This window comes from Gopherus evgoodei, chromosome 9 (assembly GCF_007399415.2).
Source record: "Gopherus evgoodei ecotype Sinaloan lineage chromosome 9, rGopEvg1_v1.p, whole genome shotgun sequence".
In the NCBI taxonomy this organism is placed as follows: Eukaryota; Metazoa; Chordata; order Testudines; family Testudinidae; genus Gopherus; species Gopherus evgoodei.
The window spans coordinates 55,732,754-55,760,650 of record NC_044330.1 but is presented as its reverse complement, the minus strand read 5'-3'; the positions used below and the strand labels follow the sequence as shown (position 1 = coordinate 55,760,650).

General features: G+C 47.6%; 1 protein-coding gene across 4 annotated transcripts in view; it reads right to left on the bottom strand.

Annotated features, from left to right (window-relative positions):
• Positions 1–484: 484 nt before the first annotated feature.
• Positions 485–27,897, bottom strand: part of SLCO2A1 (solute carrier organic anion transporter family member 2A1) — a 108,229-nt gene continuing 80,816 nt past the window's right edge. For all 4 annotated transcript variants that reach the window (XM_030574700.1, XM_030574701.1, XM_030574702.1 and 1 more), the window contains 8 exons: positions 25,624–25,705; positions 24,064–24,228; positions 22,949–23,138; positions 16,922–17,081; positions 5,464–5,633; positions 3,313–3,377; positions 2,511–2,631; positions 485–1,513 (listed from right to left, as the gene is read on the bottom strand). In XM_030574700.1, the coding sequence (XP_030430560.1) occupies positions 1,393–1,513; positions 2,511–2,631; positions 3,313–3,377; positions 5,464–5,633; positions 16,922–17,081; positions 22,949–23,138; positions 24,064–24,228; positions 25,624–25,705 (1,074 nt within the window). In that variant the 3' untranslated portion in view covers positions 485–1,392. The remainder of the gene's footprint in view (positions 1,514–2,510; positions 2,632–3,312; positions 3,378–5,463; positions 5,634–16,921; positions 17,082–22,948; positions 23,139–24,063; positions 24,229–25,623; positions 25,706–27,897) is intronic.

The following is a 27,897-nucleotide window of genomic DNA, read 5'->3' as shown; positions in this document are numbered from 1 at the left end:
CTCTTGAATAACTGTGATACAATTATAATTTTGTAATTCTGTTCTACCATTTACTATTTCATTGATTTGAATAAAAAAGTCTTTATGACGATATCTGTCTCAGTGTGAGCTTCTTGTCATACCCCCGTAGGTCCTTTTATAAACTCTGTGACACCTGATTCAGGATGAACTTTATCTTCTGATCAAACAAATTGGTGAGCCTAAACCCATACTAATTAATATCAATAATAAGTAGTATTAATTAATTAAAATTAATTAATTAAAATTAAATTAAGTTGCTAAATGAAATCAACACTACTAACACCTCCAAATCAGGTTACAAGGTGGGCCTGATCCTGTGAGGTGACGGGGCCTTCCCCTCCTATTGACTTCAGTGAAAGGTGCTGCTCAGCACCTCCCAGGATCTGAGCCCATCAGCACAACAAGCAGAGCCCACGGGAGAGGAAGGAGATCTCCCACAGGGCATTCAATGAAGCACCTGAGAGTAGTAAACGTGGGTTTTATTTAAAAACATGACATTGCACAGTAAACTACTAGCACTAACTTCATACAGTTCATCTACCTTTGTCCACGCTGGCCTGTGTGTGAGGGGGAGGGGAAAAGATCTCTGAGCAGAGACTATACATTTCTTTGATGCTAATGCTATGACTGGCCCCCACTCCCTCCTCTGGTCCCCCCACCAGGCCAGGCATTGCTTACATGGCATGGGATAGAATACATTGGACTGAAGCAAGCTCTTTCACAGATACAGTGGGTGGACAGGAATTTCTGGAGTGGTGGGACAGGGCTCTCGCTCCTTGTCCCCCTTCCCCAGCCTATACACACGGCTTTCGCAGCTGTAACAGATTTACCCCAAGTAGAATTTTTCCCACTTGCCATTCCTGCATGTTCAAAGTCTTCCAAGAGGATAGATGCTCTTGGGGCAGTCCAGGGGCTCCTCCCCACAGGCCAGACCCCTCTTCTATTTCTCCTTTGGAAAACGAAAAGAAAATCCCCTTTTCTTTGGGGATGCATGACGCTCTGCCAGAGAACAGCTTACTCTCGGAACCTAAATGGGTTCTCAGCCACTGGCTCTTCATTTCCACATGTCCTGGGAAATCCACACTGGTACCCCTTGGGGACACTTTGTTTTGTAACACTGATTGGCCATTTATGGTAAACAGTTGGCCCCCGAAAGCCCAGTTTGTTCTCCATTCCCCTCCTCGGAAGTGCAAAGATGTCTGGCCATGGTCTGCATAGCTGGGTTACAGAGCAATTTGCATTCTGGAGCTCAGAGATCAGCCGCTAATATGGAGTTGTTTTCTTACAAAATACAACTAAAAGACTAAGTACTGGTAGTAAATATGGATAGGCTAGGAAGGGTGAGCTCGTGGGTCCGTTTGCAGGGCATGGCTAGACCAGGCCAGCTGCCTTCTCTTGTACATTGTATTCCTTGTTCTTCTTCACCCGCCAGTTGATGATGACTAGCAGCAAAATGCCAAGGAGTTTATACCCCATCTGGAGGCCTATGTATCTGGCAAGAGAAAGAAATAGAGAAAAAGAACAGTGTGAAACTGCCAGGAACAAACTCTGATCTGATGGGCCGGTCCCTGTGCTCGCTAAGGTGGCCCTGCTGCTCCCATGGAATGATTCCTGAGCTCTGCTGAACCTTTGGAGTCTGCAAGCTGACCGAGGAGAGGCAGTGCAGGGCCATAGCTAGGGTGCTCGCTTCCTGGCTGTGCCACTGAGTGCTGTGACCTTGGGCGACTCCTGGCCCACCTGTTTGCCTCTCCCAACTTTTGTGCGTTTAGCCTGGAAGCTCTTCAGTGCAGGGACTGTCTCCTGCATGACCAGCACCTACAACAATTCTGCCCCTATCTCCACGGCGGGCTTTCAGGCTTCCTGGGACACCAATACCACCACTAACGGTTCAGCTCTGGGGACTGCACTGGGGGCTCTGCGATGAGACCGGCGCTCTGTGGGTGAGAGAGGGGCCATCCTAACTTGGAGCCCTCTCCTAGCTACACTTTAATCTATCCTAAAAGAAAATCCCTCCAGCTAAAATATATCCCAGGCAGGAGACAGGTTACTTGCCTCACACCTAGCAACCCAGCAAGAGAGGAACATCTCTGCACTGCTGAGGGGTAGGGTCTTTGGCTTATCCCACTATTTATAATAGCGGTGTTCGGACCATGTTTGCACATGCCCTTCCTCTCCCACAATCTCCTCTCAATCCCCTCCTTTGGTCCGGTTTTCCTGCTCCCAAGTCCCTGGACTATCTTGAGCATGCAGCCAGTTGCCTGATCACCCCCCTGACGTTTTTCTCAATCCTCCGAGCCAACTGAAAAGAGAAAAACTCTCAGGAACTCCCCTCCCAATGCCACCTTCTGCCACCGCTTGGCTGTCAAAATGGACCCCCCAGGGCCTGGGGGTCTGATGGCAGAGGGAGCATATGGCTTCCCGAGAACCACCGGACTGACCCATTCCAAGCCGGGGATGGGCTTGTCCTCAGGAGAGCTGGCTCTGAGTACCTGCTACGAAGGAAGTCATTGTTGTAGTAGGCGCAGAATCCTCGCTTCCTGCATTGCTTATTCCAGTGGAGGCAGGAGGAGTCAATGATGAGACCAAAGAGAGCTGGAGCAGGCAACCAGGCTGCCATGGCCAGAGGGAGAAGGGGAAGAAAGCATGTGAGACCAGCATGACACTCCTTGCCCTGCAATATAGATACAGCTGCCTGTTTAAATTTCCTCTCCTGTTTGCATGGAGAGTGTTTCCAGCCAGCCCTCAAACACAGCCTGGCATCCTGCTCCACCTGGGGGCAGGCCTGATGCTTTGCATCTGCTTTACCCCAGGTGGAGCACTAGCCTGTTGCACACTAACTATCCAAGTGGACCCTGCTGCCATGTGTTAAACATTCCCTAGTGTGCTCTGATCTACTCCTGTGTCAAGTGGGGTAATTCAGCGTGCACAAGGGAACTCTTAGTGCACAGCAGTGGTGTACACAGCAAACAGCAGGAGCTAGATTTAGATCCTGGCTTGCTGCAAACTAAGTGTTCACCCAAACACGCACTTAGACAGTCAAAAGAAATCCTGTCCTCTCTCCAGTCTCCAGCTCAGACCTGCGCTATAACATTATATGATTCACACAGAATCATAGAATATCAGGGTTGGAAGGAACCTCAGAAGGTCAAATAGTCCACCCCCCTGCTCAAAGCAGGACCAATCCCCAACTAAACCATTCCAGCCAGGGCTTTGTCAAGCCTGCTTGTTTCCTCCCAGTTTGTGCAATAATTGGTGGCTTGTACAGGGAGCTCGAGTCAGACGGACACTCACCTAACAGTCTCATCAGTAAGAATTGGACTCCAATAGCAAAGGACTTTTCATCCTGGTTCACCAACCTGTAGGGGAGAAGTTAGAGAAGATCAGATCCAAAAGTTGGACTCATCATTTTTGATGCATTGCCCTGTGTAGATAATGAACAGGTTGGAATCTGCATTCCGGTGGCTTGGGGCTCACCACGTCTCATAGAATGTTCAAGGCTTAAAGATACAGTCAAGCCAGATTTCTCTTGATTTGAAAGATGTGGGGGAAAGGGATGTTTAAGTAATTCCTGAGGGAATGGGCCATATTCAGAGAGTACGTCACTGGTGATTGGAGCTGGCCAGAAAATGGTAAGTATTTTCTGTGAAAAAAATCAAAAGAAAGGGGAAATAGTTCCCCTTAAATATTTTGCAGAATTTTTCCAGTGAAAAACTGAAAACAAAGGGCTGAGAGAGGATCTGATTGCCCAATAAATTCATTAGCAGGGAAACACCTGGGAGGGAGAAGAACTATTTAAGCTAACAGATAATACTGGCACAAGAACAAGTGGGTATAAGTGGCAGTGAGTACATTTAGGCTGGAAATGAGAAAGTTTCTGACCATCACAGGACTGAGGTTTTGGGATATTCTTCCAAAAGGAATAGTGGGGGAAGCAACCTAAGAGTGGAGGAAGCAACCTAACTAGCTTTAAGATGGAGCTTGATAAATATATGAAAACATTATATGACAGATTACACATCTGCGACAGTAGGTGACTGGACTGTGGTCCAAGAGGTCCCTTCCAGTTCCATGTTCTATGAAAACCCAAAACCTGTTGGATCTTTAAAACTGAAGTATTTCTGGTTTTTAAAAATCTCACCCCAAACAAACATTTTCCAGTTTTTGAAATATTGGTTGTTTTTGAAAACTGATTTTTTTTCAGTTTCTGTTTTTTCATAAACCCCCTCAGAAAATGTCATTTGAAACAAAAAATGTTTGCAAAACTTGATTTAGAAACAAGATGGTTTTCTTGTTAGAAACCCATTTCTAAGACAAAATGCTGCTCAGCTCACTGGTGATGTAAGTCACTCCTTGGCGGTGGGTGGAAGGAACTGATGTGCTCAAGGACAGAAAGGGGAAGTAGCAGGAAAGGCAGCCAGCAGACAGGATGAAAGTAAAGAGTGGGAGGAGCTCCACGGCCTCTTGGTTGATTTTACTGTTGCATTTACTCAGTGGAATATAATTTACACCACCACTTACATCACATCTGAATTTGTCCCAATGACTTGGTATATTCAGATATCTAATGAGCAAGTTTCATCGGGGCCATGCAGCAATTTCACACCTTCCTTGAGCATATGAAGGACGCTATTCTTTTGGAAATCTGGTCTCTGGCCAGGACTGGAGGAGATAGCGGAGTTCTGACCTGGTGAAGAAAGTAGCTTTGGGCTGAAGAGCATGCAGCGGGGAGATAGGGATGAAGGGCAGATAAATGAGAAAGAGGCAGGGTCTGCTGCATTCAGCTAGGAGGAAGAAGCTCTTGGGGAGCCCTGTGTCTTAAGGGGGTCCAAAAAGTTGGTGGATCTGGGTTGGGTTTAGTCTTAATTCACCTCTGATTGTGAGCCTAGGAAGATACAGGGCCAGATCCAAAACTGCCATAAATCCAGGTAGCTCCATTGATATCCCTTAATTATGATATTGACTTTCATGGAGCTCAGCCAATCAGCACTTGCTGAAGACCTGGCCCATACTTCCTGGCCTTTCTTTAAAAGACAACATACCAAACCCAGTCTCCTAGTTGCCTCTTGCCAGTAATAGACCTAGGCTGTGTGACCTATTCAACCACATAATGTCTAACTCTTTTGGAGCACCCACCACACACAGACACTCACTCCACTAGCCGGAATAGCATCCCCAACTCCACATCCAGCAGACCACGTCAGAGAAAGAGTTCCCCAACTGCCCTCCCTGAGCTCCAATTCAAAAGTCCATGTAGGGGTGCCACAAACAGTCACAGACTATTATACATGGGCAAGGAGGGGTGTGTCACCCCAAGCAGTAAGGAATGAGGCAGCCACTGTGGAGAGAACCAGAAGATCTGGTCATAGATAAGGAGGAAATTTGCCAGTGCTTTGCATGTGATACTTCATATGAGGTCCCATGAAACTGAACGTTGTCTCTTACCGTAATACCATCATGTAGAGGGGATTGTGAGACAGGCAGGCTACCAGGGCAGCAAATGAGATGAGGAATACGACAGGAAGGAGTAAATGGGAGCAGCTGACCAGACAGGAACCTGTCTTTGCTGAGGACTGTCCATTCTTGGTGTGGATACAGGAGCAGTTCACATAGACCTGTTTAGGGCATTAAAAAAAGACAGTAAAACATCTCTTGAGATCAGTGTATCTGGAGCAGAGATTTCGGGACTCTAACCATCCCAGTTCTCTTCTCCCACCAGTTCTCCATGGAGTAATGGCACTGGCCTCAGTGGTAGGAGTGAGAAGAACATGGCCAATAATAAAAAAATAATATTGTGAAGTCATCATTCAGTGCTTACTAGTGATGCTTGATCAACAGGAACCTGGCCTAACCCAGGAAGAGCTAGATCACACAGTTACTAAAAGTCCTACTGAAAAACAAAACACCTAAAAAACATACTCAGAATTTAGGCTATAAAACCATAAGAGTACAACAGTGCAGGCAGACCAGCAGCAAGGCAAAAGGGTAACCAATTTATTGCGTTCAGAGCAATATATATGATTTTGGGCAGATAGCGTATGTGTGCATGCGGTACAGGATACTCATGACTCTCAGAGACAGACTACAGGCTCCGAAGGCCACAGTGGCTGAGCTGGAGGAGCATAGGCAGACAGAGGTTCAGGGAGGAGACTTTTAGATACATCATAGAGTGATTCCACCTCCTGTCTGACAGCCCCTGTGTGTCAAGGAGGATGAAAGTCACGGGGCAGGAAATCATAGAATCATAGAATAACAGGGTTGGAAGGGACCTCAGGAGGTCATCTAGTCCAAACCCCTGCTCAAAGCAGGACCAATCCCCAACTAAATCATCCCAGCCAGGGCTTTGTCAAGCCTGACCTTAAAAACCTCTAAGGAAGGAGATTCCACCACCTCCTTAGGTAAACCATTTCAGTGCTTCACTACTCTCTGAGTGAAAAAGTGTTTCCTAATATCCAACATAAACCTCACTCACTTCAACTTGAGACCATTACTCCTTGTTCTGTCATCTGTTACCACTGAGAACAGTCTAGATCCGTCCTCTTTGGAACTCCCTTTCAGGTAATTGAAAGCAGCTATCAAATCCCCCCTCATTCTTCTCTTCTGCAGACTAAACAATCCCAGTTCCCTCAGCCTCTCCTCATAAGTCATGTGTCCCAGCCCCTTAATCATTTTTGTTGCCCTCCACTGGACTCTTTCCAGTTTTTCCACATCCTTCTTGTAGTGTGGGGCCCAAAACTGGACACAGTACTCCAGATGAGGCCTCACCAATGTCGAACAGAGGGGAATGATCACATCCCTCGATCTGCTGGCAATGCCCCTACTTATACAGCGCAAAATGCCATTAGTCTTCTTGGCAACAAGGGCACACTGTCGACTCATATCCAGCTTCTTGTCCACTGTACCCCTAGGTCCTTTTCTGCAGAACTGCTGCCTAGCCATTCGGTCCCTAGTGTGACAGGGTCAGGCCAGATGGCTACAGGAGAGTGATAGAAGGCAAATTAATTAGCCCCAGGTTAAGTGGGTCCCCTTTTCCTGGGTAAGGTAACAGGGAAGGTTCCAGTACAATCAGGAGCTTTCTGGAAACAATTAAGGCAGACAGGCTGATTAGAACACCTGCAGCCAATCAAGAAGCTGCTAGAATCAATTAAGGCAGGCTAATCAGGGCACCTGGGTTTAAAAAGGAGCGCACTTCAGTTTGTGGTATGTGTGTGAGGAGCTGCTGGAGAACTGAGTACAAGTGTTATCAAAAACCAGGAGAAAGATCCTGTGGTGAGGATAAAGAAGGTGTTTGGAGGAGGCCATGGAGAAGTAGCCCAGGGAGTTGTAGCTGTCATGCAGCTGTTACAGGAGACACTACAGACAGCTACAATCCACAGGGCCCTGGGCTGGAACCTGGAATAGAGGAAGGGCCCGGGTTCCCTCCAAACCTCCCAACTCCTGATCAGACACAGGAGGAGTTGGCCCAGACTGTGGGTTCCACCAGAGGGTAAGATCTCTGAGGCGAGCAAATGTGCCAATAAGAGCAGGAGTCCAAGGTAGAGGAGGAACTTTGTCACACTAGTCTGTAGCAGTGCATGGGATTCTTCCGTCCTAAGTGCAGGACTCTGCACTTGTCCTTGTTGAAGCTCATCAGATTTCTTTTGGCCCAATCCTCTAATTTGTCTAGGTTCCTCTGTATGCTATCCCTACCTTCCAGCATATCTACCACTCCTTCCAGTTTAGTGTCATCTGCAAACTTGCTGAAGGTGCAGTCCATGCCATCCTCCAGATCATTAATGAAGATATTGAACAAAACCTGCCCCAGGACTGACCCTTGGGACACTCCACTTTATACCAGCTGCCAACTAGACATGCAGCCATTGATCACTATCCACTGAGTCCGACGATCTAGCCAGCTTTCTATCCACCTTATAGTACATTCATCCAGCCCATACTTCTTTAACTTGCAGGCAAGATCATCAAGCTGGAGTGGACAGACATGATCCCACAGTTGAGACTCACCTTCCGGATGATGTCATGGTATCTTCTGCACTGAGGATATCCCTCCAGGGCATGGAACCCAGTTACTGAGACGAGACAGGCCATAATAGTAGCAGAAACAATTATTAGAGCCATAGATAATTGGATTTGTGATGACCAGGAGAATGACATGATGAACTGCCTACTGGATGTGAAAGTAATGGATCTCATGATACATCTAGATAACTTCATAGGTAGTACTGGGGAGGAGCCAATGGTCATGGTACATGTAGGTACCATTGACATCGGGAAAGGCAGGAGAGAGGACCTGGAGGCCAAATTTAGGCTGCTAGGTAAGAGATTAAAGTCCAAGGCCTCCCTGGTAGCATTCTCTGAAATGCTTCCAGTTTCACATGCAGAGTCAGTAAAACAGGCAGAACTGCAAAGTCTAAATGCATGGAAAAGACAATGGTGTAGGGCGGAAGGATTTAGGTTTATTGGGAACTGGGGAACCTTTTCAGGAAGGAGCAGCCTCTGTAGGAAGGATGGGCTCTACCTGAACCAAAATGGAACCAGATTGCTGGCATGTAAAATTAAAAAGGTTGTGGAGAATTTTTTAAGCTAAGGGCTGGGTAAGTGGACAGGTGCAGAGGAGCACCTAGTTCAAGCGGAGACATCCCTCAGGGATGAATTCATTACGGTGGGAACTCCATAGCCTAGGAAAGAGGATAGGAGAGAACATGGCAAAGTACAGGTAGGAGCTAGTGAGGAACAGTCATATGTAGAAGAATCCATTTCAATATAACCACATGAATATTGATAAAACATACAAGTGCTTATATACAAATGCGAGAAGTCTACATACTAAGATGAGTAAACTAGAGTGCCTAACATTAAATGAGGATATTGCTGCAACAGGAACCATGGAAACTTGGTGGAATGAAGATAATCAATGGGACACAGTAATATTAGGGTATAAAATATATAGGAATAACAGAGTAGGTTACTGTGGTGGAGGAGTGGCACTATATGTTAAAACTGCTGTGACAGACCCAGACCAGTGGGGTACAGGAGTCTGGCAGAGGGCAAATATACTGGTCACTGGATGAGTAGTTTTCTGTTCCCTGAGTGACCAGGGAGGGGCTGCACTAGAGTAATAAGGAACCTGCTAGAACCAATTAAGGCAGACAGGCTGATTAGAACACCTGCAGCCAATCAAGGCAGGCTAATTAGGGCACCTGGGTTTAAAAAGGAGCTCACTTCAGTTTGTGGTGTGTGTGTGAGGAGCTGGGAGCAAGAGGCGCAAGGAGCTGAGAGTGAGAGGGTGTGCTGCTGGAGGACTAAGGAGGACAAGCATTATCAGACACCAGGAGGAAGGTCCTGTGGTGAGGTTAAAGAAGGTGTTTGGAGGAGGCCATGGGGAAGTAGCCCAGGGAGTTGTAGCTGTCATGCAGCTGTTACAGGAGGCACTATAGACAGCTGCAATCTACAGGACCGTGGGCTGGAACCTGGAGTAGAGGGCAGGCCCGGGTTCCCCCTAAACCTCCCAACTCCTGATCAGACACAGGAAGAGTTGACCCAGACTGTGGGTTCCACTAGAGGGGAAGATCACTGAGGTGAGCAAATCTGCCACTAAGCGCAGGACCCACCAAGATAGAGGAGGAACTTTGTCACACAGCATAAAGCCAAATAAGGTGAAAACTGGAAATGACTTGAACAGAACCATAGTATCTCTATAGATAGAGATTTGATGCTTGAATAGTAAGAGTCTAGCAGTAGGAATATACCACTGACCATCTGACAGGATGGTGACAGTGACTGAGGCCTGGTCTACACTACGCGTTTAAACCGAATTTAGCAGCATTAAACCGATTTAACTGTGCACCCGTCCACACAACGAGGCCCTTAATATCGATATAAAGGGCTCTTTAAACCGGTTTCTGTACTCCTCCCCGACGAGAGGAGTAGCGCTGAAATCGATATTGCTATGTCGGATTAGGGTTAGTGTGGCCGCAAATCGATGGTATTGGCCTCCGGGCGGTATCCCACAGTGTACCAATGTGACCGCTCTGGAAAGCAATCTGAACTCAGATGCACTGGCCAGGTAGACAGGAAAAGCCTCGCGAACTTTTGAATTTCATTTCCTGTTTGGCTAGCGTGGAGAGCTCACCAGCACAGGTGATCACGCAGAGCTCATCAGCACAGGTAACAATGCAGTCTCCTGAGAATAGAAAAAGAGCTCCAGCATGGACCTCAAGGGAGGTACAGGACCTGATCGCTATATGGGGAGGGGATTCCATGCTAACAGAACTCCATTCCAAAAGAAGAAATGAAAAAACATTTGAAAAAATTTCCAAGGCCTTGATGGAGAAAGGCCACACCAGGGACTCAGTGCAGTGCCTTGTGAAAGTTAAGGAGCTCAGACAAGCCTACCAGAAAACCAAAGAAGCAAACGGAAGGTCCGGGGCAGGTCCGAAAACATGCCTCTTCTACGCTGGGCTGCATGCAATTCTAGTGGGGTTTGCCACCAGTTCCCCAGCCCTGTCCGTGGATTCTGAGGTGGGGGTGGTAATCTCAGCCATGCCTGAGGATTCTGCGGACGGGGAAGATGAGGAGGAGGAAGAGGAGGACGAGCTTGCAGAGAGCACACAGCACTCCGTTCTTCCCAACAGCCAGGAGCTTTTTCTCACCCAGACGGAATTACCCTCCCAGCCCTCCCAAGCCACTAGCCCAGACAATGAAGCCATGGAAGTGACCTCTGGTGAGTGTACCTTTGTAAATATAAAACATGGTATAAAAGCAAGCATTTTTTAATGATTAATTTGCCCTGAGGACTTGGGATGCATTCGTGGCCGGTACAGTTATTGGAAAAGTCTGTTAACATGTCTGGGGATGGAGCGGAAATCCTCCAGGGACATCTCCTGGAGGTACTCCAAAAGCCTTTGCAGAAGGTTTCTGGACAAGGCAGCCTTATTCTGTCCTCCATGGTAGGACACTTGACCACGCCATGCATGTAGCAAGTAATCTGGTATCATTGCATGACAAAGCCTAGCTGCATATGGTCCCAGTGACTGCTGGCATTCAAGCAATATCCATTCTTTATCTTGCTGTGTAATCCTCAGGAGAGTGATATCGTTCACGGTAACCTGGTTGAAATTCAGGAATTTAATTAAGGGCATAGAGATGGCCATTCCTACTGGGCTGTTTGCCTGTTGCTTAAAAGAAATCCTTCCTTGCAGGTAGCCAAGCAGGTGGAGGGGAGGGGGGGTAATGGCACTGAGCTTTTTCGCGTTTGGCTCACAGGAATCTTCCCTGCTACCAGCCATACGGTGGGGGGAGAAGTAAAGCGATCATCCCAGAGAATTGAATGGGGGGTGGTTTCTGCTGCTGCATGTTAACAGGAAAGAAGCAGCACTGAACAGGATTTGCTTGGTATTTAGGAAAGGAGGGCACTGTGTATATGAAGGCTGCAGAAACCGAAAGACAATGGCTTACCATGGACTCATGCAAGCTGAATTCTGCTGCCCGGACCTGCATCTGTGAGATCTCTAACACCAGAGCCACAGGCACTCAATATTAAGATGCAAAATGCGACCTTGTAGTGAAATCACATGTGCTATGTAAGGTGAATAGTGTTGTTCACGGTGAAAGAGTATAAGCATTGTTCTGTAAAATGTATCTTTTAAAATACTTCTGTCTCTTTTTTCCTTCCCTCTTGCAGCTGCAAATTTTTCAAGCCTCCCTACTCCATCCCGAAGGCTATCTCAGATAAGGCGGAGGAAAAAAAAGACGCGAGACGAAATGTTCTCGGAAATCATGGAAGTGACCCGCAATGAAAGAATTCATCTGAATGAGTGGAAGGACATGGTATCAAATTACAGGAAAGATGCCAGTGAACGTGAGGACAGGAGGGACCAACGTGAGGATAGGAGGGATGAACGTGAGGAGAGGAGGGACGCTCGAGATGAGAGGTGGCGGCAGGTAGATCAGAGGTGTAGGCAGGAAGATCAGCGGTGGCGGGATGCAACGCTGGGGCTGCTGCGTGATCAAACTGACATCCTCCGACATCTGGTGGAGCTTCAGGAACAGCAGCAGGGTCACAGAGTGCTGCTGCAGCCCCTGTGTCACCACCCTTAGTACTCACCATGTTCCATATCTTCCTCACCCAGACGTGTAAGAACGCATGGGGGAAGGCTTCGTGCACCCGCCCATTCCACCCCCGTGGACAGCCCTACCAAAAGGCTGTCATTACTTTGAAATTTTTTTAGTGGCCTTTTCCTTTCTCCTATCCTCCTCCCAAACCACACCCGGGCTACCTTGTCAGTTCTCTCCCTCTTTTTATAATGACTTAATAAAGAATACATGATTTTAAAATGAGAGTGACTTTATTTCCTTAAACAAGCTGTAATCCAAGTGGGAAGGTGGGTTGCTTACAGGGAATGAGTCAATCAAGAGGGGGGTTGATCAAGGGGAAACAAACACAGTAGTCACACCGTACCCTGGCCTGCGATGAAACTCGTTTTCAAAGCTTCTCTGATGCGCAGTGCTTCCTGGTGTGCTCTTCTAATCGCCCTGGTGTCTGGCTGCACATAATCAGCGGCCAGGTGATTTGCCTCTGCCTCCCACCCAGCCATAAAGGTCTCACCCTTACTCTCACAGAGATTGTGGAGCACACAGCAAGCAGCAATAACAATAGGGACATTGATTTGGCTGAGGTCTGAGCGAGTCAGTAATGTGCGCCAGTGCGCCTTTAAACCGCCAAATGCACATTCTACCACCATTCTGCACTTGCTCAGCCTGTAGTTGAACAGCTCCTGACTACTGTCCAGGCTGCCTGTGTATGGCTTCATGAGCCATGGCATCAAGGGGTAGGCTGGGTCCTCCAGGATAACGACAGGCATTTCAACATCCCCAACTGTTATTTTCTGGTCTGGGAAGTAATTCCCTTGCTGCAGCTGTTTAAACAGAGTAGTGTTGCTGAAGACACAATCGTCATGAACCCTTCCCGGCCATACCACGTGGATGTTGGTGAAACATCCCTTGTGATCCACCAGTGCTTGCAGCACCATGGAAAAGTACCCCTTGCAGTTTATGTACTGGTGCCCTGGTGCTCCGGTGCCAAGATAGGGATATGGGTTCCATTTATCATCCCACCAGTTAGGGAATCCCATTGCAGCAAACCCATCCACTATGACCTGCACATTTCCCAGAGTCACAACCTTTCGTAGCAGCAGCTTAATGATTGCTTTGGCTACTTGCATCACAGCAGCCCCCACAATAGATTTACCCACTCCAAACTGATTCCCGACTGACCGGTAGCTGTCTGGCGTTGCAAGCTTCCAGAGGGCTATTGCCACTCGCTTGTCAACTGTGAGGGCTGCTCTCATCTTGGTATTCTGGTGTTTCAGGGCAGGGGAAAGCAAGTCACAAAGTTCCATGAAAGTGTCCTTACGCATGCGAAAGTTTTGCAGCCACTGAGAATCATCCCACACCTGCAAAACTATGCGGTCCCACCAGTCTGTTCTTGTTTCCCGGGCCCAAGATCGGCGTTCAATGGCTAGAACCTGCCCCATTACCAGCAGGATCTCCAAAGTGCAGGGGCCTGCAGTTTGAGAGAATTCTGTGTCCATGTCCTCATCACTCTCATTGCCGTGCTACCGTAGCCGCCTCCTCCTCGCCTGGCTTTGCAGGTCCTGGTTCAGCATAGACTGCACGAGAATGCGCGAGGTATTTACAACGTCCACGTTTGCAGTCTTGATCTGAGCAAGGTCCATGTTTGCTATGCTATAGCGTCTGAACAGTTCACCCAGGGAAAAAGGCGTGAAACGGCTGTCTGCTGTTTTCACGGAGGGAGGGGTGAGGCTTTACCCTAGATACCATGAATGACTGCTTCTTGGAGCAGCTAATCCTGGAGCCCACAAAAGGAGAGGAAATTCCTGATTTAGTCCTAAGTGAAGCACAAGATCTGGTCCAAGAGGTAATGATAGCTGAACCACTTGGTAATAGCAACCACCATGTAATTACATTTAGAATTCCTGTAGGGGGGAAAATACACCAAAACCCCCGCCCCAGTGACATTTAATTTTAAGAAGGGGAACTACACAATAATGAGGATGCTAGTTAGATGGAAAATAAAGAGAGCAGTCAGGAGGATAAAATGCCTGTCACAGCTGGGTTGTGGGCTGTAGACCTACCAGAACCAGAGTCCACAGTCACAAGACAGGGGTCAAGAGCCAGCTGGGTCAGGACTTCAGGAGGTCAGAAGCAGGAGACAAACTGGAGATTCGACCCATGAGTCAGGCCAGGTCAGGTACTAGGGGCTCAGAGGCTGGTGACAAACTGCAGGTCAGGAACCACAAGACAGATGCCAACAGGCCAGATGGGTCAGTAGGCCAGAAGATCAAGCTGGGGACACAGGAGCGGGAAGCAGGAAGTATAAGGCACAGAGTCCAGAGCAGGATGGAGCCCACTAGTTCAAATAACTTTCTGCTGCTGAGTCAGAATGGGGACAGCAGGCCAATCAGCCATGCTAGGATGCTGCCAATCAGACCTCAGGGGCAGAACCTCATGCATCTCAAGTGAGCTATTGCTAACATCTGTCAGGTGGAGGGCTGGGGCATGGCTGCTCCCAGGCAGACCTGTAGCTTGTAGCATCAGGCAAAGTACTTTAAAACACCATAATAGAGGCTCAGACTAAATGTATACCCCAAATGAAAAAAGACAGCAGGAGGACCAAAAGAATGCCACCCTCACTAAACAGCAGAGCATTGCAAGCTAAAAGATGCCCTTTAAAATTTGGAGGTCAAATCCTAATGAGGAAAAGAGGAAGGAGCACACACTGTGGCAAATAAAATGTAAAGGTGTATCAAGGCAGGCCAAGAAAGAATTTGAGAAGAAACTTGCTAAAGACACAAAATCTAACAGTAACAAAAAAAAAAAAGTAAGTAGATAGAAGCAGGAAGCCTGCCAAACTATCAGTGGGGCCACTGGATGATCAAGGTGCTAAATGAGTGTTCAAGGACGACAAGGTCATCACAGAAATGCTAAATAAATTCTTTGAATCTGTCTTCACTGCACAGGATATGAAGGGGATTCACACATCAAAGCTACTCTTTTTGGATAATAGATCTGAATTATTCTCCCAGACTGATGCGTCAGTAGAAGAGGTTTTAGAACAGACTGACAAACTAAAAAGTAATGAGTTTCCCCAGTTTATACAGAATTCTTTGAAGGAGTCAATATGTACATGGAAAAAAGTGATCTGGTCGATATAGTGCACTTGGATTTTCAAAAAGCCTTTGACAATGTCCCTCATCAAAGGCTCTTAAGGAAACAAAGTAGCCATGAGATAAGAGGGAAAGTCCTCTCATGGGTCAGTAACTATTCGGAAGACAAGGAAAAAAAGAGTAAGAATAAATGGTCAGTTTTCACAATGAAGAGAGGTGAACAGCGGAGTCCCCCAAGAATCTCTCCTGGGGCCTGTGCTGTTCAAAATATTCATTAATGATCTGGGAAAAGGTAGTGCACTGTGAAGTGGCAAAGTTTGCAGATGGTACAAAATTGTCCTAAATAGGTAAGTCCAAAGCTGACTGTGAAAAACTACAAAGGATCTCACTAAACTGGGTGACTGGGCAACAAAATGTCAGATGAAATTCTACGTCGATAAGTGCAAAGTAATGCACAGGCCCGGCTCCAGGCACCAGCAGAACAAGCAGGTGCTTGAGGTGGCCAAGGGGAAGGGGCGGCACGTCGGGCTCTTCAGTGGTAATTCGGCGGCGGGTCCCTCTCAGAGGGAAAGACTTGCTGCCGAATTGCCGTCAAAGAAGAAAGTGGTGTGGTGGAGCTGCCGCTGATTGCGATCATGGCTTTTTTTTTTTTTTCCTGCCACTTGGGGAGGCAAAAACCCTGGAGCCGGCCCTGGTAATGCATATTAGAAAACACAGTCCCAACTATACATATATATGCAATGATGAGGTCTAAATTAGCTGTTACCACCCAAGAAAGAAATGTTGGAGTTATTGTGGATAGTTCTCTGCAAACTTCCACTCAATGTGCAGCAGTGGTCAAAAACTCCTATAGTGTGTTAGAAATTATTATGAAAGGGATAGAAAATAAGACAGAAATTATCATAATGCCTCTATATAAAGTCATGGAGCATTCACACCTTGAATACTGTGTCCAGTTCTGGTTGCCCCATCTCAAAAAGAACACAGAGGAACTGAAGAAGGCTCAGGGAAGGACAACAAAGATGAACAGGGGTATGGAACGGCCTCCATACAAGGAAAGACTAAAAAGATTAGGGCTGTTCAGCTTTCAGGACATTGGAAATGTCTCCATTTTTCATTGCTTTGATTAAAACTTTAGACATTTTTAACAGCTACACAATGCTTGTTCGAGATGTATTGCTACGCCAAGCAGAATTTGTTCAGTGTTTAATCTGAAACTGATAATCCAGAGGAACAGGCATCCCAGGTGATAAATCATGTTTGGTGTGAAGAAGGAGAAAGTCAAATGATTGCAGGCCTCATCAAAGCTCTTCTTTTGCTTTGAGGCAACATTAATTATACTTGTCTAAGTGTTCCGTGATCACCTTATTCCGAACATGAAGCTCCGGGGAAAGTCCTGTGCTCAGAGAAGTATGCACACGCTACTGGTGAGTCAGAAGCTGGCATGGCAATACTAATGCACACTTAGAGAGAAGTGCCCTTTGTCGGGACTGTTTTGCAACCCGCAACAATGTCACCGCAAAAGCACCCTGGGTTTTGATTCTGAGAAAACGATCACCATAGCTAGAAGTGGCTCCAGACACCTGAAGCCCACTTTTCTGGAAGTGGGCTTACAGAAAACAGTTTAGATTCCAGCCCGTCAATGTGACTACGTGGGCCAGATGGCTCAGCAGCGCATTATCTCCCCAGCCCCCGGAATCCAAGTTGCCACTACTTACCACTTGCTTGGGTGTGGAGGAATTAACAATGGAATCCATGCAGCCAGCATCGCAGGGGGAGATATACTCCACGTTGTTGTCTCCACAGACTGCGTGAAAGAGGTACTCTGAACAGGAGCACCCAGTAGGGCACTTAGCTTGTGATTGGGAACTTGATGTACTGCCAAAAAAATGGAAAAAATAAAATAAGAAAATAAAAAAAGGATAGGGGAAAAAACCCACCCTGTTGCATTCTCTGCGTGGTTAACCAATTTCCCTGTCTCTGTTTGTGTTGGGCCACTGCCATGCAATAGCCTGGCCTTGTGCCTGATTCTTATGCCCCGGCAGGTACTGCTAAAGTTTACAGTGAACTTAGCAGTAATTACTCACATGTGCACGCAAACAAACTTTCACACCCTTTTTTTTTGGTAGAAAAGTAATAATCAGATACCTAGAAATTTAACTGAGCTAAGGCCTCTGTCTGAAACCACATAACACCCAAATCGGAAGTGAGGGGAATGTCAGTTCAATCAGAATTGAAACTGGAAGCATGTTAGCTTGAACACACAAACTGAGGCAAGGGCTGAATTTAAACTTCACAGGACAAAATTCCCTACACTGATTTTTCTTTCGTTAGCACTAAGGAGGAGCAGTAAACTTCTGCAGTAACATATGACCCAGTAATCCATCTTCAGGGATTACACTCAGTCAGATCCTGGGGCGTGGTGGATGGCAGGACAGATTGAGTATGCTTTACTTCCTGCAGCAAATAGCTAACAGTCACCTGGGGCTTTCCAGGTAAAAGGGACTTTCCACTACTCATGGGCTGCTGGCACTGAGGTGGGGAAGATTTCCAGAGCAATGGAAGACATCGGCCAAAAGACATCAGACCATAGAAAGAGTTTGACTAGCCTGGTAGTTAGTTTGACCCAAGCAACCTGCAGGGGAAGGAGAGGAGCAGGTTAAGGGAGCCACTGGGGAGAAGAGACAGTGTCTGGAGTGGCTCAAATAATAGCCAGAAAGTGCTGAGCCCAAACCTGGCCCTGGAAGTGAATTGAGTTCACTGGGCCTTCATGATGAGGTGGAAGGGGGCCTCTCTCTCTCTCTCTCTTTAGAAACAGTCTCCAGTTAAATCCCTTCTCCTGGCCCTATTTGACCTGTAGGATTTTGCCCTCCCCACTCAAATTGACAAGGAATGTGGATTGTGGTCCCTCCACTTCTGCCAGCCAGGGGTTCTGTGTACAGTGGTTCCCTATAATCAACAGTGGGGAACTCACTTACTACTTGTCCTGCCTAGGCTGCTTAGATGTGGCAGCAAAGGGGCAAATGCCTGTTCTCCACTGTAGTCTCCCAACCTGCCATCTCCTCCCATTCAATTGTAACCCACACACCTCCTGGGCATGGTGCTCTGTCCCAGCTAGTGGCACCAAGACTACTGAGAGAGAGAGAGATTAGAGTCTGCTCTACAGCCTTAGCTAAGGGCCATATGGCTTTTAGCTCATGCAGTAGAGACTCATGCATTTAGCTCCAGAGGTCCCAGGTTCAATCCCGCCTGCTCTGCTGACAACCGGGGTCTGTCAGTGTTACACAATTATCAGAGAAACTCCAGCCCATGCCTTCAAGCTGGGGAGTGACAAACATGGTCTCAAATTAAAACATAAAATTAAAAACCATCACCACCTCCCAGCACTGTATTGGAGTTCAAGGGCCACGTTCCCTGACCTCGCCCCAGCATTTCCAAGGCAGGAATGAGGTAAAGTCAGACTTTAATACACAGCATCACAGCATGCAGATCTCTCTCAGCAGCGTGGCACGTGCTCCCTGCATTCCATCAAAACACAGCAAATTGTCAGTAAGTGATGGGGGCAATTCAATCCCAGAGCCTGGTCAGCAGACACTGCCCCCGAGCTGACTGCGCCCTCCCTGACAGCGACCGGACATACACAAACATCTTAGTGAATCCTGACACCACTAGAGGGCACAGTTGTGCTGACCCATAGCTCCAAATGACACCACCAAAGAGCCTGCAAGCCCCAACTCTCTGCAGCTCTGCTTCACTTGTCCAGACTCTCATCTCAGACTGCAAAGAAGGGTGAATGGCTTGGAACTGCAGCGGTAATGTGCTCAGAGACCTCCAGGTAAGTATTACCAGCCCCTACAGAGTAACCTGTTCTCTTTCTTCAGAACAGAGCCACCTCAATTAACACACAGTGTTGAACTCTAGGCTGGGAGGAATTCTTAGCTGGACCGAGGCTGACAGCCTGAGCTCCTGAAGCATGCAGCCAGTCTGGCTCCAGCAACAAGAGAACAGTGCTGAATGAAAGCATGGCCCGTGCCTTACAAAAGCTTTGTGCAGCTCAGTGGAGGGGCTGTCGTGACTGGAGCCTTCTAAATGTCTCAGCTAAGAGCTGAGCCAGCTATGGCATGACCCTTGAGGCCTTTGACACCCTGCAGGAATGGAAATACTGAGTTAGGTACCTGTGCCCTGAGGTGACTGGGATTCTTTTGCAAAGGATTTCATTCTAAGTTGTTTCACTCCTGTCTCTGAATCCTGGCCTCTCCAAGTGGGAGGTGCCTGAGGAAAACAGCCCAGATGGAAAATAGCACTGAGGTGCTGGAGGGGGCTCTCAGGACTGTGCCACTAAAATCCTGCCATCAACTGAAGGGAGAGTCAGGGGAGCTCCTTGCCTCTGATGCGGGTCACTCTCTCTGCCTATGGCTAAATCTGTCCTGCCAGAGATCCCATTAAAAACACTTGTGAAGAGGGAATTTTTGGTGTGTGGAAGCCAGCGTCATAGGATCCAGCCTTATCCTACTAAGCTATGAGCCGAGAGTGAGAATCCTGGCAGGACAAGCTCTTCAGAGAAGTAGGCTACAAGTGAGATTCCCTTTCCTAATGTGACCAACTTCCAGGATTCTTCTCTTGCCTCCTACCAGGAGCCTGGAGCCAGCCAGGCTCATGCCTCAGGCCCAAGAGTGAGATTCCTCTCTGCTTTGTGCAGGGAAGCAGAATGGCAGGTATGTGCTTTTCCCCATAGGAATGAATCAGATGGCCCCAACAGGCAGGAACTTTCCCTGGAGAAGATGCTCTTCTCTCATCTCCCCATCTTTGCAGTATCTGAGTATCTCATAATCAATAATAGATGTATCCTTACAACTCCCCAGTGAGGAAGGGAAATGCTATCATCCCCATTTTACATAGGGGAAACTGAGGCACAGAGCAGTTTTGTGATTTGCTCACAGTCATACCAGGAGCCTGTGGCAGAGCTAGAGAATGACCCCAGGACTCCTAGTCCCATGTCAATGTCGTACCCACAAAACTATCCTTCCTGTCTCGTAGATCCTTTACCAGCTTTCTCCCGCACTCCCACCCCCAAATCCAAACAATACAGGTTGAACACTATGCTGTATGGCTAATTAGAGCACCTCCACACATGGAGGAATATTTTTGGGGATTTTTTAAATTGTCAACACTCCCAATGACTATTAACCACTGCTAATGAAGTACACTCAATGCAGATCTCCTGAGCACCGTACAAATACTGCCAGCCATTTCCTAGAGGTCTGTTTGCCGAGCGCTGGTGTTGCTTTCCTTGGTTAGAAATATGTAAGTGTTTTTTGTTTAACTACAGGAGGGTGAAGGGGAGAGAAAGAATGGATAGAGTGGCCAGCCCCTGGCCCCTCCTGTTTGCAAGCAGCGCACCCCTGGGACAGAGGGCTTATCACAGGCCAAGAGAAACAACTGTGTGGAAGCCCTTTCTTAAGATATTGGCAGTATGCTGGGAAATGGTCTGATGAAACCAACGAGCTTGAGATGGAGACCAAGGGCTGGTCCATACTGGGGGGGGGAATCGATCTTAGATATGCAACTTCAGCTACGTGAATAATGTAGCTGAAGTCGAATATCTAAGATCGGAATACTCACCCGTCCAGACGGCGCGGGATTGATGTTTGCGGCTGTCCGTGTCGATTCCGGAACTCTGTTGGGGTTGATGGAGTTCCGGAATCGATATAAGCGCGCTCGGGGATCGATATATCGCGTCTAGATTAGACGCAATATATCGATCCCCGAGCAATCAATTTTAACCCGCCGATACGGCGGGGTAGTCTGGACGTGGCCCAAGTGCAACTTTATCTTAAATAAGTAAAAGGAGACAATAAAAGCCAAGAGTTCCCTCTCACACAGCCAGAGAGGCTACTCTCTGAGAGAAGGAGGGTGAGCGCCGGCTGGCTGTACTAACAGCCTTCAGACTGGGCAGGTGTTCCACTAGCCAGAGCCCCTCTCCCTTATAGAAATGTAGGGATGAAACTTACAGAGGTAGCTTTGAGTGATGTGGGAGTCATCACATAAACATTATGACCGCACCCGTTTGGAAAGGGGTGCTCTGTGCTGTATACCCTCTCTGTTCTCTGGCCGATATATTTCGGCCCAGTAGGTTGGACGTAGATTAAAGGCCAGAAAGGATCATAATGATCATCTGGTCTGACCTCCTGTATAACCCAGGCCATAGAATGTCATCCAGTTACCCCTGTATTGAGCCCAGTAACTGGTTATGTTAATAGCCAGAGGCTGCAGAAATTAGATGGGAAATGATGCTGAAATAGACCGCATGCCCAACAGACACAGAGACCATACTCTGATGATTTCCTGGAAGGACCACCTCTGAAAGGCAGAACTTCCCAGGATGTGCTAACCCTGTCAGCCAATCAGCATTCAGAGTGCCCTTTTGAAGCTGACGTCATTGCACAGTGGTACTCCCTGGTTCAGAGGCAGCCAGGATACAGAATACTTGCCCTTTTCCAAACACTCTTCTGCTCAGTCAGTCCTGGGGGAGCCCACCAAGGGGAGGTGTGTAACATTCCTCTTCTGGGTGCTTGTGAAATTCTGTGCTGTCACAGCAAGGACATATGGTCGATTTTGCTCATCCCAAGATATGCAATCTTGAGGAGCAGAAGGTAGCAAAGGGAGCAACGTGGAGGGTTAGTTTTGCCTGGCAAATGAATGTGTCAGTGCTATGGAGGCTGCATATGTGAGAGCCTGCATTGGACATAAGAACATAAGAACGACCGTACCGGCTCAGACCAAAGATCCATCTAGCCCAGCATCTGTCTACTGACAGTGGCCAATGCCACGTGCCCCAGAGGGAGTGAAGCTAACAGGCAATGATCAAGTGATCTCTCTCTTGCCATCCATCTCCATCCTCTGATGAACAGAGGCTAGGGACACCATTCTTTACCCTTCCTGGCTAATAGCCATTTATGGACTTAGCCACCATGAATTTATCCAGTTCCCTTTTAAACATTGTTATAGTCCCAGCCTTCACAACCTCCTCAAGTAAGGAGTTCCACAAGTTGACTGTGCACTGTGTGAAGAAGAACTTCCTTTTATTTGTTTTAAACCTGCTACCAGGACATGGCCTGGTTCCCTCTGCACTTGGCTGAAGTGAGCGAGTGAGGAGGAGAGCCTCCTGCAACTGCTACAAGGAGAAGCAGTGAATGGCCAGGCCTGATTGGAAGCCAATGTGTGCTGTGGGCTGGCTATGGGAAGGCCTCACTGTGCTCTCCTCATCATGAACTCCTAAGTGGCCCGTGACATACGTGAAGTCCATAGATGGCCATGGCCTTGTGTGGTGGAGTGTCTGTGGTGTGGTCAAACTGTAGTGACTGGAGTATAAACATACAGAAGGCTGTGGGTTTTGTGTGATCTGTAACTGGGCCAGGGACTGAGTGAGGGGAGAGGAGGGCAAGAAAAAGAGTTGGCCAAAGAAGGAAGGGAAGAGAAAAGTAGAAGGACTAGAGTGAAGGAGAGGTGGAACTAATCTGAGTACTTGGTGGACATTAATTTCCACTCTGCATTTTGCGGCCTCTTCTAGTGTAAGAAGATAATCTGTTAACCAGCAGCAGTAGACGACTCTTAACTCCTTTGGCTAAAGTTGGTGAGGCTCCTGCTTTTAGCAATGAAGGTTCCCAGGTTCAAAACCCACTCTAATGGCCCAAACAGGATTATACTCTCAGCCAGCCTTCCTCACTGGCACAGCCCTGTATTACCTGGGTGGATAAACCCCAGCAATGGTCTGTGTAGGGCAGCCCATGAAGAAGAGGGGGAGGCAGCAGAGAATGGAGATGAGGAGCACCACCAGTGCAAACCGTGGGATGGCTTTGATGGAGAAGCCAAAGCGCTTCATGATAATTCCTCCTAGAAGCATCCCTAGTGCGGCCGCGGGCAGGTTCACAGCTCCTGCAATGAGAGAAGAGGCAGCAGCTATGAGTGCATGTGAAGAGCTCTCCTGGCCAAGAGCCGTTCAGTACAGACATTCAGAAGAGCAGGGCTGGCTAGGTATTTGTGGTGGGAGGGGGAACCACAGACCCTTCAATCTCCCGAGGCCAATTAATTGCCACAGTACCTGATGCGAACTAGTTACCCCAGGCTGGGAAGTTTCATTGGTGATAGCACATCTATTTTTCATAAACTCTAAGCAGCACCTTTGCACCAATTTGGCCATGCCTCCTTCTTCCCCCGCTTTGATCCTAAGTCAGGGGTTGCAAGGAGGACAATGTACAACCGTTAGGCCAGCTCTGTTCCTCTGAGGGATGCCCTCAAGGCTGGGGGAATTCCTAGGTGGCTTGTTAAACTGGCTTGAGAGCCCGTTTGCTGCGGCGTGGCAGAGGATCTTGCCCATGGCAGGGAGACTACATTAATTTTACACATCTACCGAATGTCAAATTTGGTGCATCAGTGGAAAAGTTTCTCTAACCAATTGATTTGAAACATCTACCTGACTTTGCCTGCTCAAGTCAGTAGGTTGCATTGTGTACATGAGAGCAGCCTCTAGCCCACTAACAGTAAGATCAATCATGGACAGCCCGACTGATGAGGTCACCATGGCCTCATCCTCACAAACATTGAGGGCAGGAAAAGGGAAACGACTTGGATTGGCTCAAGACCAGAGAGGGTGGAGGTCTGTGAAACTTGCCTACATCCTTCCCCAGCTGCAGTGCCAGGAGAATTATTTCCCATGTTTTCCCTGTTTATATTTTAAAAAGTGGTGGAAATCATGGACTGGGTGCCCCCCATGTGTAAATGCATTTGCTGCGTTTCAAATCTTCCCTTTGAATTCAGGACCATTCACCCCCTTTCACGGGGACATGGACATGTGTCTCACCAATGAGGAAGTTGGCATAGGAAGAGGTGGTGCCATACTGTTTCTCCAGGAACTTGTTGAGGAAGGTGGAGAGACCAGCTATTACTGAGGAGAAGCTGCACTGAGCCAGGACCAGGAGGATGAAGAGGGGGTTCAGGAGCAGCTTGAGAAAGATCCGAGGGAATTCTACAAGGAAACAAGAAGGAAGAAGTAATTTATCAAGGAAGAGGTCATGCCAACAACTCGTCCCATGAAGAGAAAGCTTAGGAACAGCCTTTCTATGATAATTTAAAACAGGAACCTCTGGAGCACATGTGGGTTCTGCTATTGGAGACAATTCCCAGAAGAATGGTCATATTGGAATAGGGAGGTGAGCAGTGCTTAATTTGTAATGAGAGAAGTCCTGGGGCTCAAGCAATTATTTTACATTCATAACTGAGGTGGCAAGCCCAGAGGTGCTGGGGCTATGAACTGCTGAGCCTAGATATGCCAGGGCTCAGCAAATTAGGCACTGGAGGAAAGGCTGCCTCGAGCCCCACCATTGACCTCTTCTTTCTGTGTCTGTTTTTCTGAATTTAGATACCCTGCCCTTCTTGTAATATTGTCTAGCTGTGTCATGCTGACTTGTTAAAATGTGGGCCAGATCCTCAGCTGGTGTAAACCAATGAAACTCCATTGACTTTAATAGAGCCATGCTGATTTACACCAGGTGAAGATCCAGCTCCTGGACTCTGATTGCAAGGAAAATTAACCTTGCAGTAAGAGTTATGTAACCCATAACTTGTTCATTTGAATAAATGGCAGAGTGTAATTTATTATTCCGAAAGGCCAATCTGAGATGACTTGCATCAGGCTGGTCAGCCTAGCGATATGCCACAGACAGTTGACTGACCCCAAGTTACTCATGGACCACTGTCATTCTATTGATCACCTCCTTAACTTTGACCATTTTTTTTTAGAGGCAATTTGTCCGCATGAGGAAGAGGAAACATCCTTGTCTGGAAGCTCCCAGGCAGCAAAGCAGTGGTACAGTGTGCTACCCCTGGGGAAGGGTGGCACATCCTCTGCTAACAACGTGTAATTGCTGTGTCAGAGTGTGCTTGTGTCCCTGAGATCTCTTTCCTCTAGAGAGAGCTACATGTAAACAGGCTGGCTTAGATTGCAGTTACAAGTTTGAAGGTAGACCCAGTACCTACTGCCATTTATCTGTACTTTGTATCCCCTGCAGAATTTGGTAAGAGCAACAGGCTGGGTACTATTGTCCAAAGTGCCTAAGTGACTTAGGAGCCTCAAGCCCACTTTCAAAGAGACTTGGGCCTTAGGAGCCTAAGTCCCATTGACTTGCAGTGGGGTAGACTAAAGTCACTTCTGAATATGAGGCTTGGGCACACTGAAATATTTGTCCCTCAGCTCCGGATTAGACTAGCTGCGAGTGCTGCCAGCAAGGCCTGAGGAGCATGGGCAGCAATGTGCCAGGAAGTTACGCAATGCCTGCCTAGCCATGTGAGTCATTCCAGTTCCTGAGTGCACTATCAGCCACTCAAACAGTTAAAGTGAAAGTCTAGAACAGGAGCCCTTTACTTTTAATGAATTCCGCCAAGGAGACTTCTTCAGCCTTTGCCTTCTCCATCTTCTTCAGCATGTCTGCCTCAGCGCCCGCATCCTGGGGAGAGCAGAGAGAAGAACAGCTTACTCCGAGAGGCACTGGCAGACAGTTGGCTTTCTCCAAGTGAGTGATGGGTTCTGGAAACTACCCCATAACTGTATCAGAGAGACAGCTGTCATGCAGGTGTGGTCACGCACAGAGGCACGGGTGACAGTCTGACAATTAAGAAAGCTTAGACGTCCCCTTCCAAAGCACTGGCTGGCCTGCTCTGACACGAGCCAACTCAGCCCTTGTTGTGCTCAGTGCAGGGAGTGCCCCAGGGTGCATAAAGGGGAAGACAAGGAGATGTGCTTCTCTGGTGCAGTTGGACATTGCCAGTTGTGTCCTGGCATTCCACCTGCTGGAGCCAAGCTACTCTTTGATCTTTCACCAAGGCTGAGGCACTTGCTCAGCCTGCGGCAGTGAAGGAGCTAATTATCTGAGCGGCTTCTCAAATCTGCCCCTGTTAGGCACTAGAGTAGAGCTGGATGAAAAATGGTTTTCCCGTCTGAGAAATTTTGAAAAAAATACAAACACCCTAAATTGGGATGAAAAGTCAAATATCTCAAAAATTGGAATGTACCAAATATCAGGGCGGGGGAATTCCAGTTGGGTCAGCTGAAAGAAAATTATGAAATGTTTTGTTTCAATTTTGATTTTTTTTTTTTTACTATAAATTAACTTACATTTTGGAATGAAGAGCCGTTTCAAAGCAAAAAATGGAACTTTTCATGTTGAAAACATCAAAATGGGACATTCTGACAATTTCAAACCTTTCTCTCTCCCCCTGTTGCCGCCCAAACTGCTCTCAAAATGGGGAATTTGTCCAGACCAACCCTTTCCTGCAATCTGTTTCAATGGATCAGCATTTCTGACCCAAAAAAATGTATTGTGGAAAAATTCCCAACCAGCTCTGCTACACAACTCGGCATGGTGCTGGTAGCCCGCAGCAGAGCTCCACTTTGAACAATTTCCCCTGGGAGCCATCTGCTGGTGTCCCTGTTATCATTAGAGAACATGACCTTGGAGAAGACAGGACAAGGATGGGGGTGGTGATGCCACTGTAAGGGGAGGGAGAGAAGGGGCAGGAAAGCACAGAATGCCAAGTTGGCTATAGCAGGGAGATGGGAGGAAAGAGGCTAACAAGACAGGTGCAAGGTGCAGTGAAACCTCAATTCCTGTGGAGAGGATAATGTCTTACACAAAAATACAACTAAGTGAATGCAATGGTGATAAAAGACAGCCTTGGTGAACGAAATAGTAACATAGGAAATGCAAGAAGTCCATCGTCTCCAGTATCTCATCCCCAATGCTAGCCAGCACCAGCCACTTCAGACGGAAGAACTCCTGCCATGGGCTGTTATGGGTTAACCTATCCCAAGGCAAAATGTCTTCCTGAAGCTGAGCATTTTGAGCTTGGTTAAAGCACTGAAGCAGAAGGGCTTATGTCCCTTTCAAAACTCTTGTTTTCTGTATATCTCCAGATATTCTCATTATCCACATAAATGTCCAATCCTTCTCTGAATCTTGACAAGCTCCTGGCCTCAGTGATAGCTTGTAGCAATAAGTTCCACAGGCTCATGATGCATTGTGTGAAACTCCTCCATTTATCCGCAAACCAGAAACATCACAAGCCTCTCCACACTGCTCAGCCAACATGCCTCAGCCTTGACCTGGAAGGCCCTAATTTAGGGAGGTTCAATATCCCCGCTCAGCTAGTGGGATGACATTGGCACCCAGGTGCCAAGTGTAATGACTGAGTGTGGATTGAGATCACCAGCTCGTGACATAGTTTGGTAACCAGATATTCATGCACTGTAAGTTTAGCGGTAAAACAAGAGGAACCAGTGCAGCGTAGGGTCCTTTCTATGTGAGGAAAAAAATCCAGTTATTATTGTACATTATTTGTATTACAACACCTGAGAACAGAGACAACCCAAGCCTGCCGATAGTGTGTGTGTGGGGAGGGGGGGCAGACTGGGGGCAGCCAGCTTCAACAGTGTTACTGAGCATGCTCAGTCCGTGTGAGCTTGCTCTATATAAGCCAAACAGCAAATCCAGGGTGGGGGGGCATGTGACCACACATGCCCTCCCCTGCGTCACCTCTGCCTGGGAGCTCCGAGCAAGGACCATGGCTCCATTGTGCTAGGCACCATAGTGATAAGTAACAGAGAAAACAGTTCCTGCCCCAGAGAGTTCCCAGTCTAGTA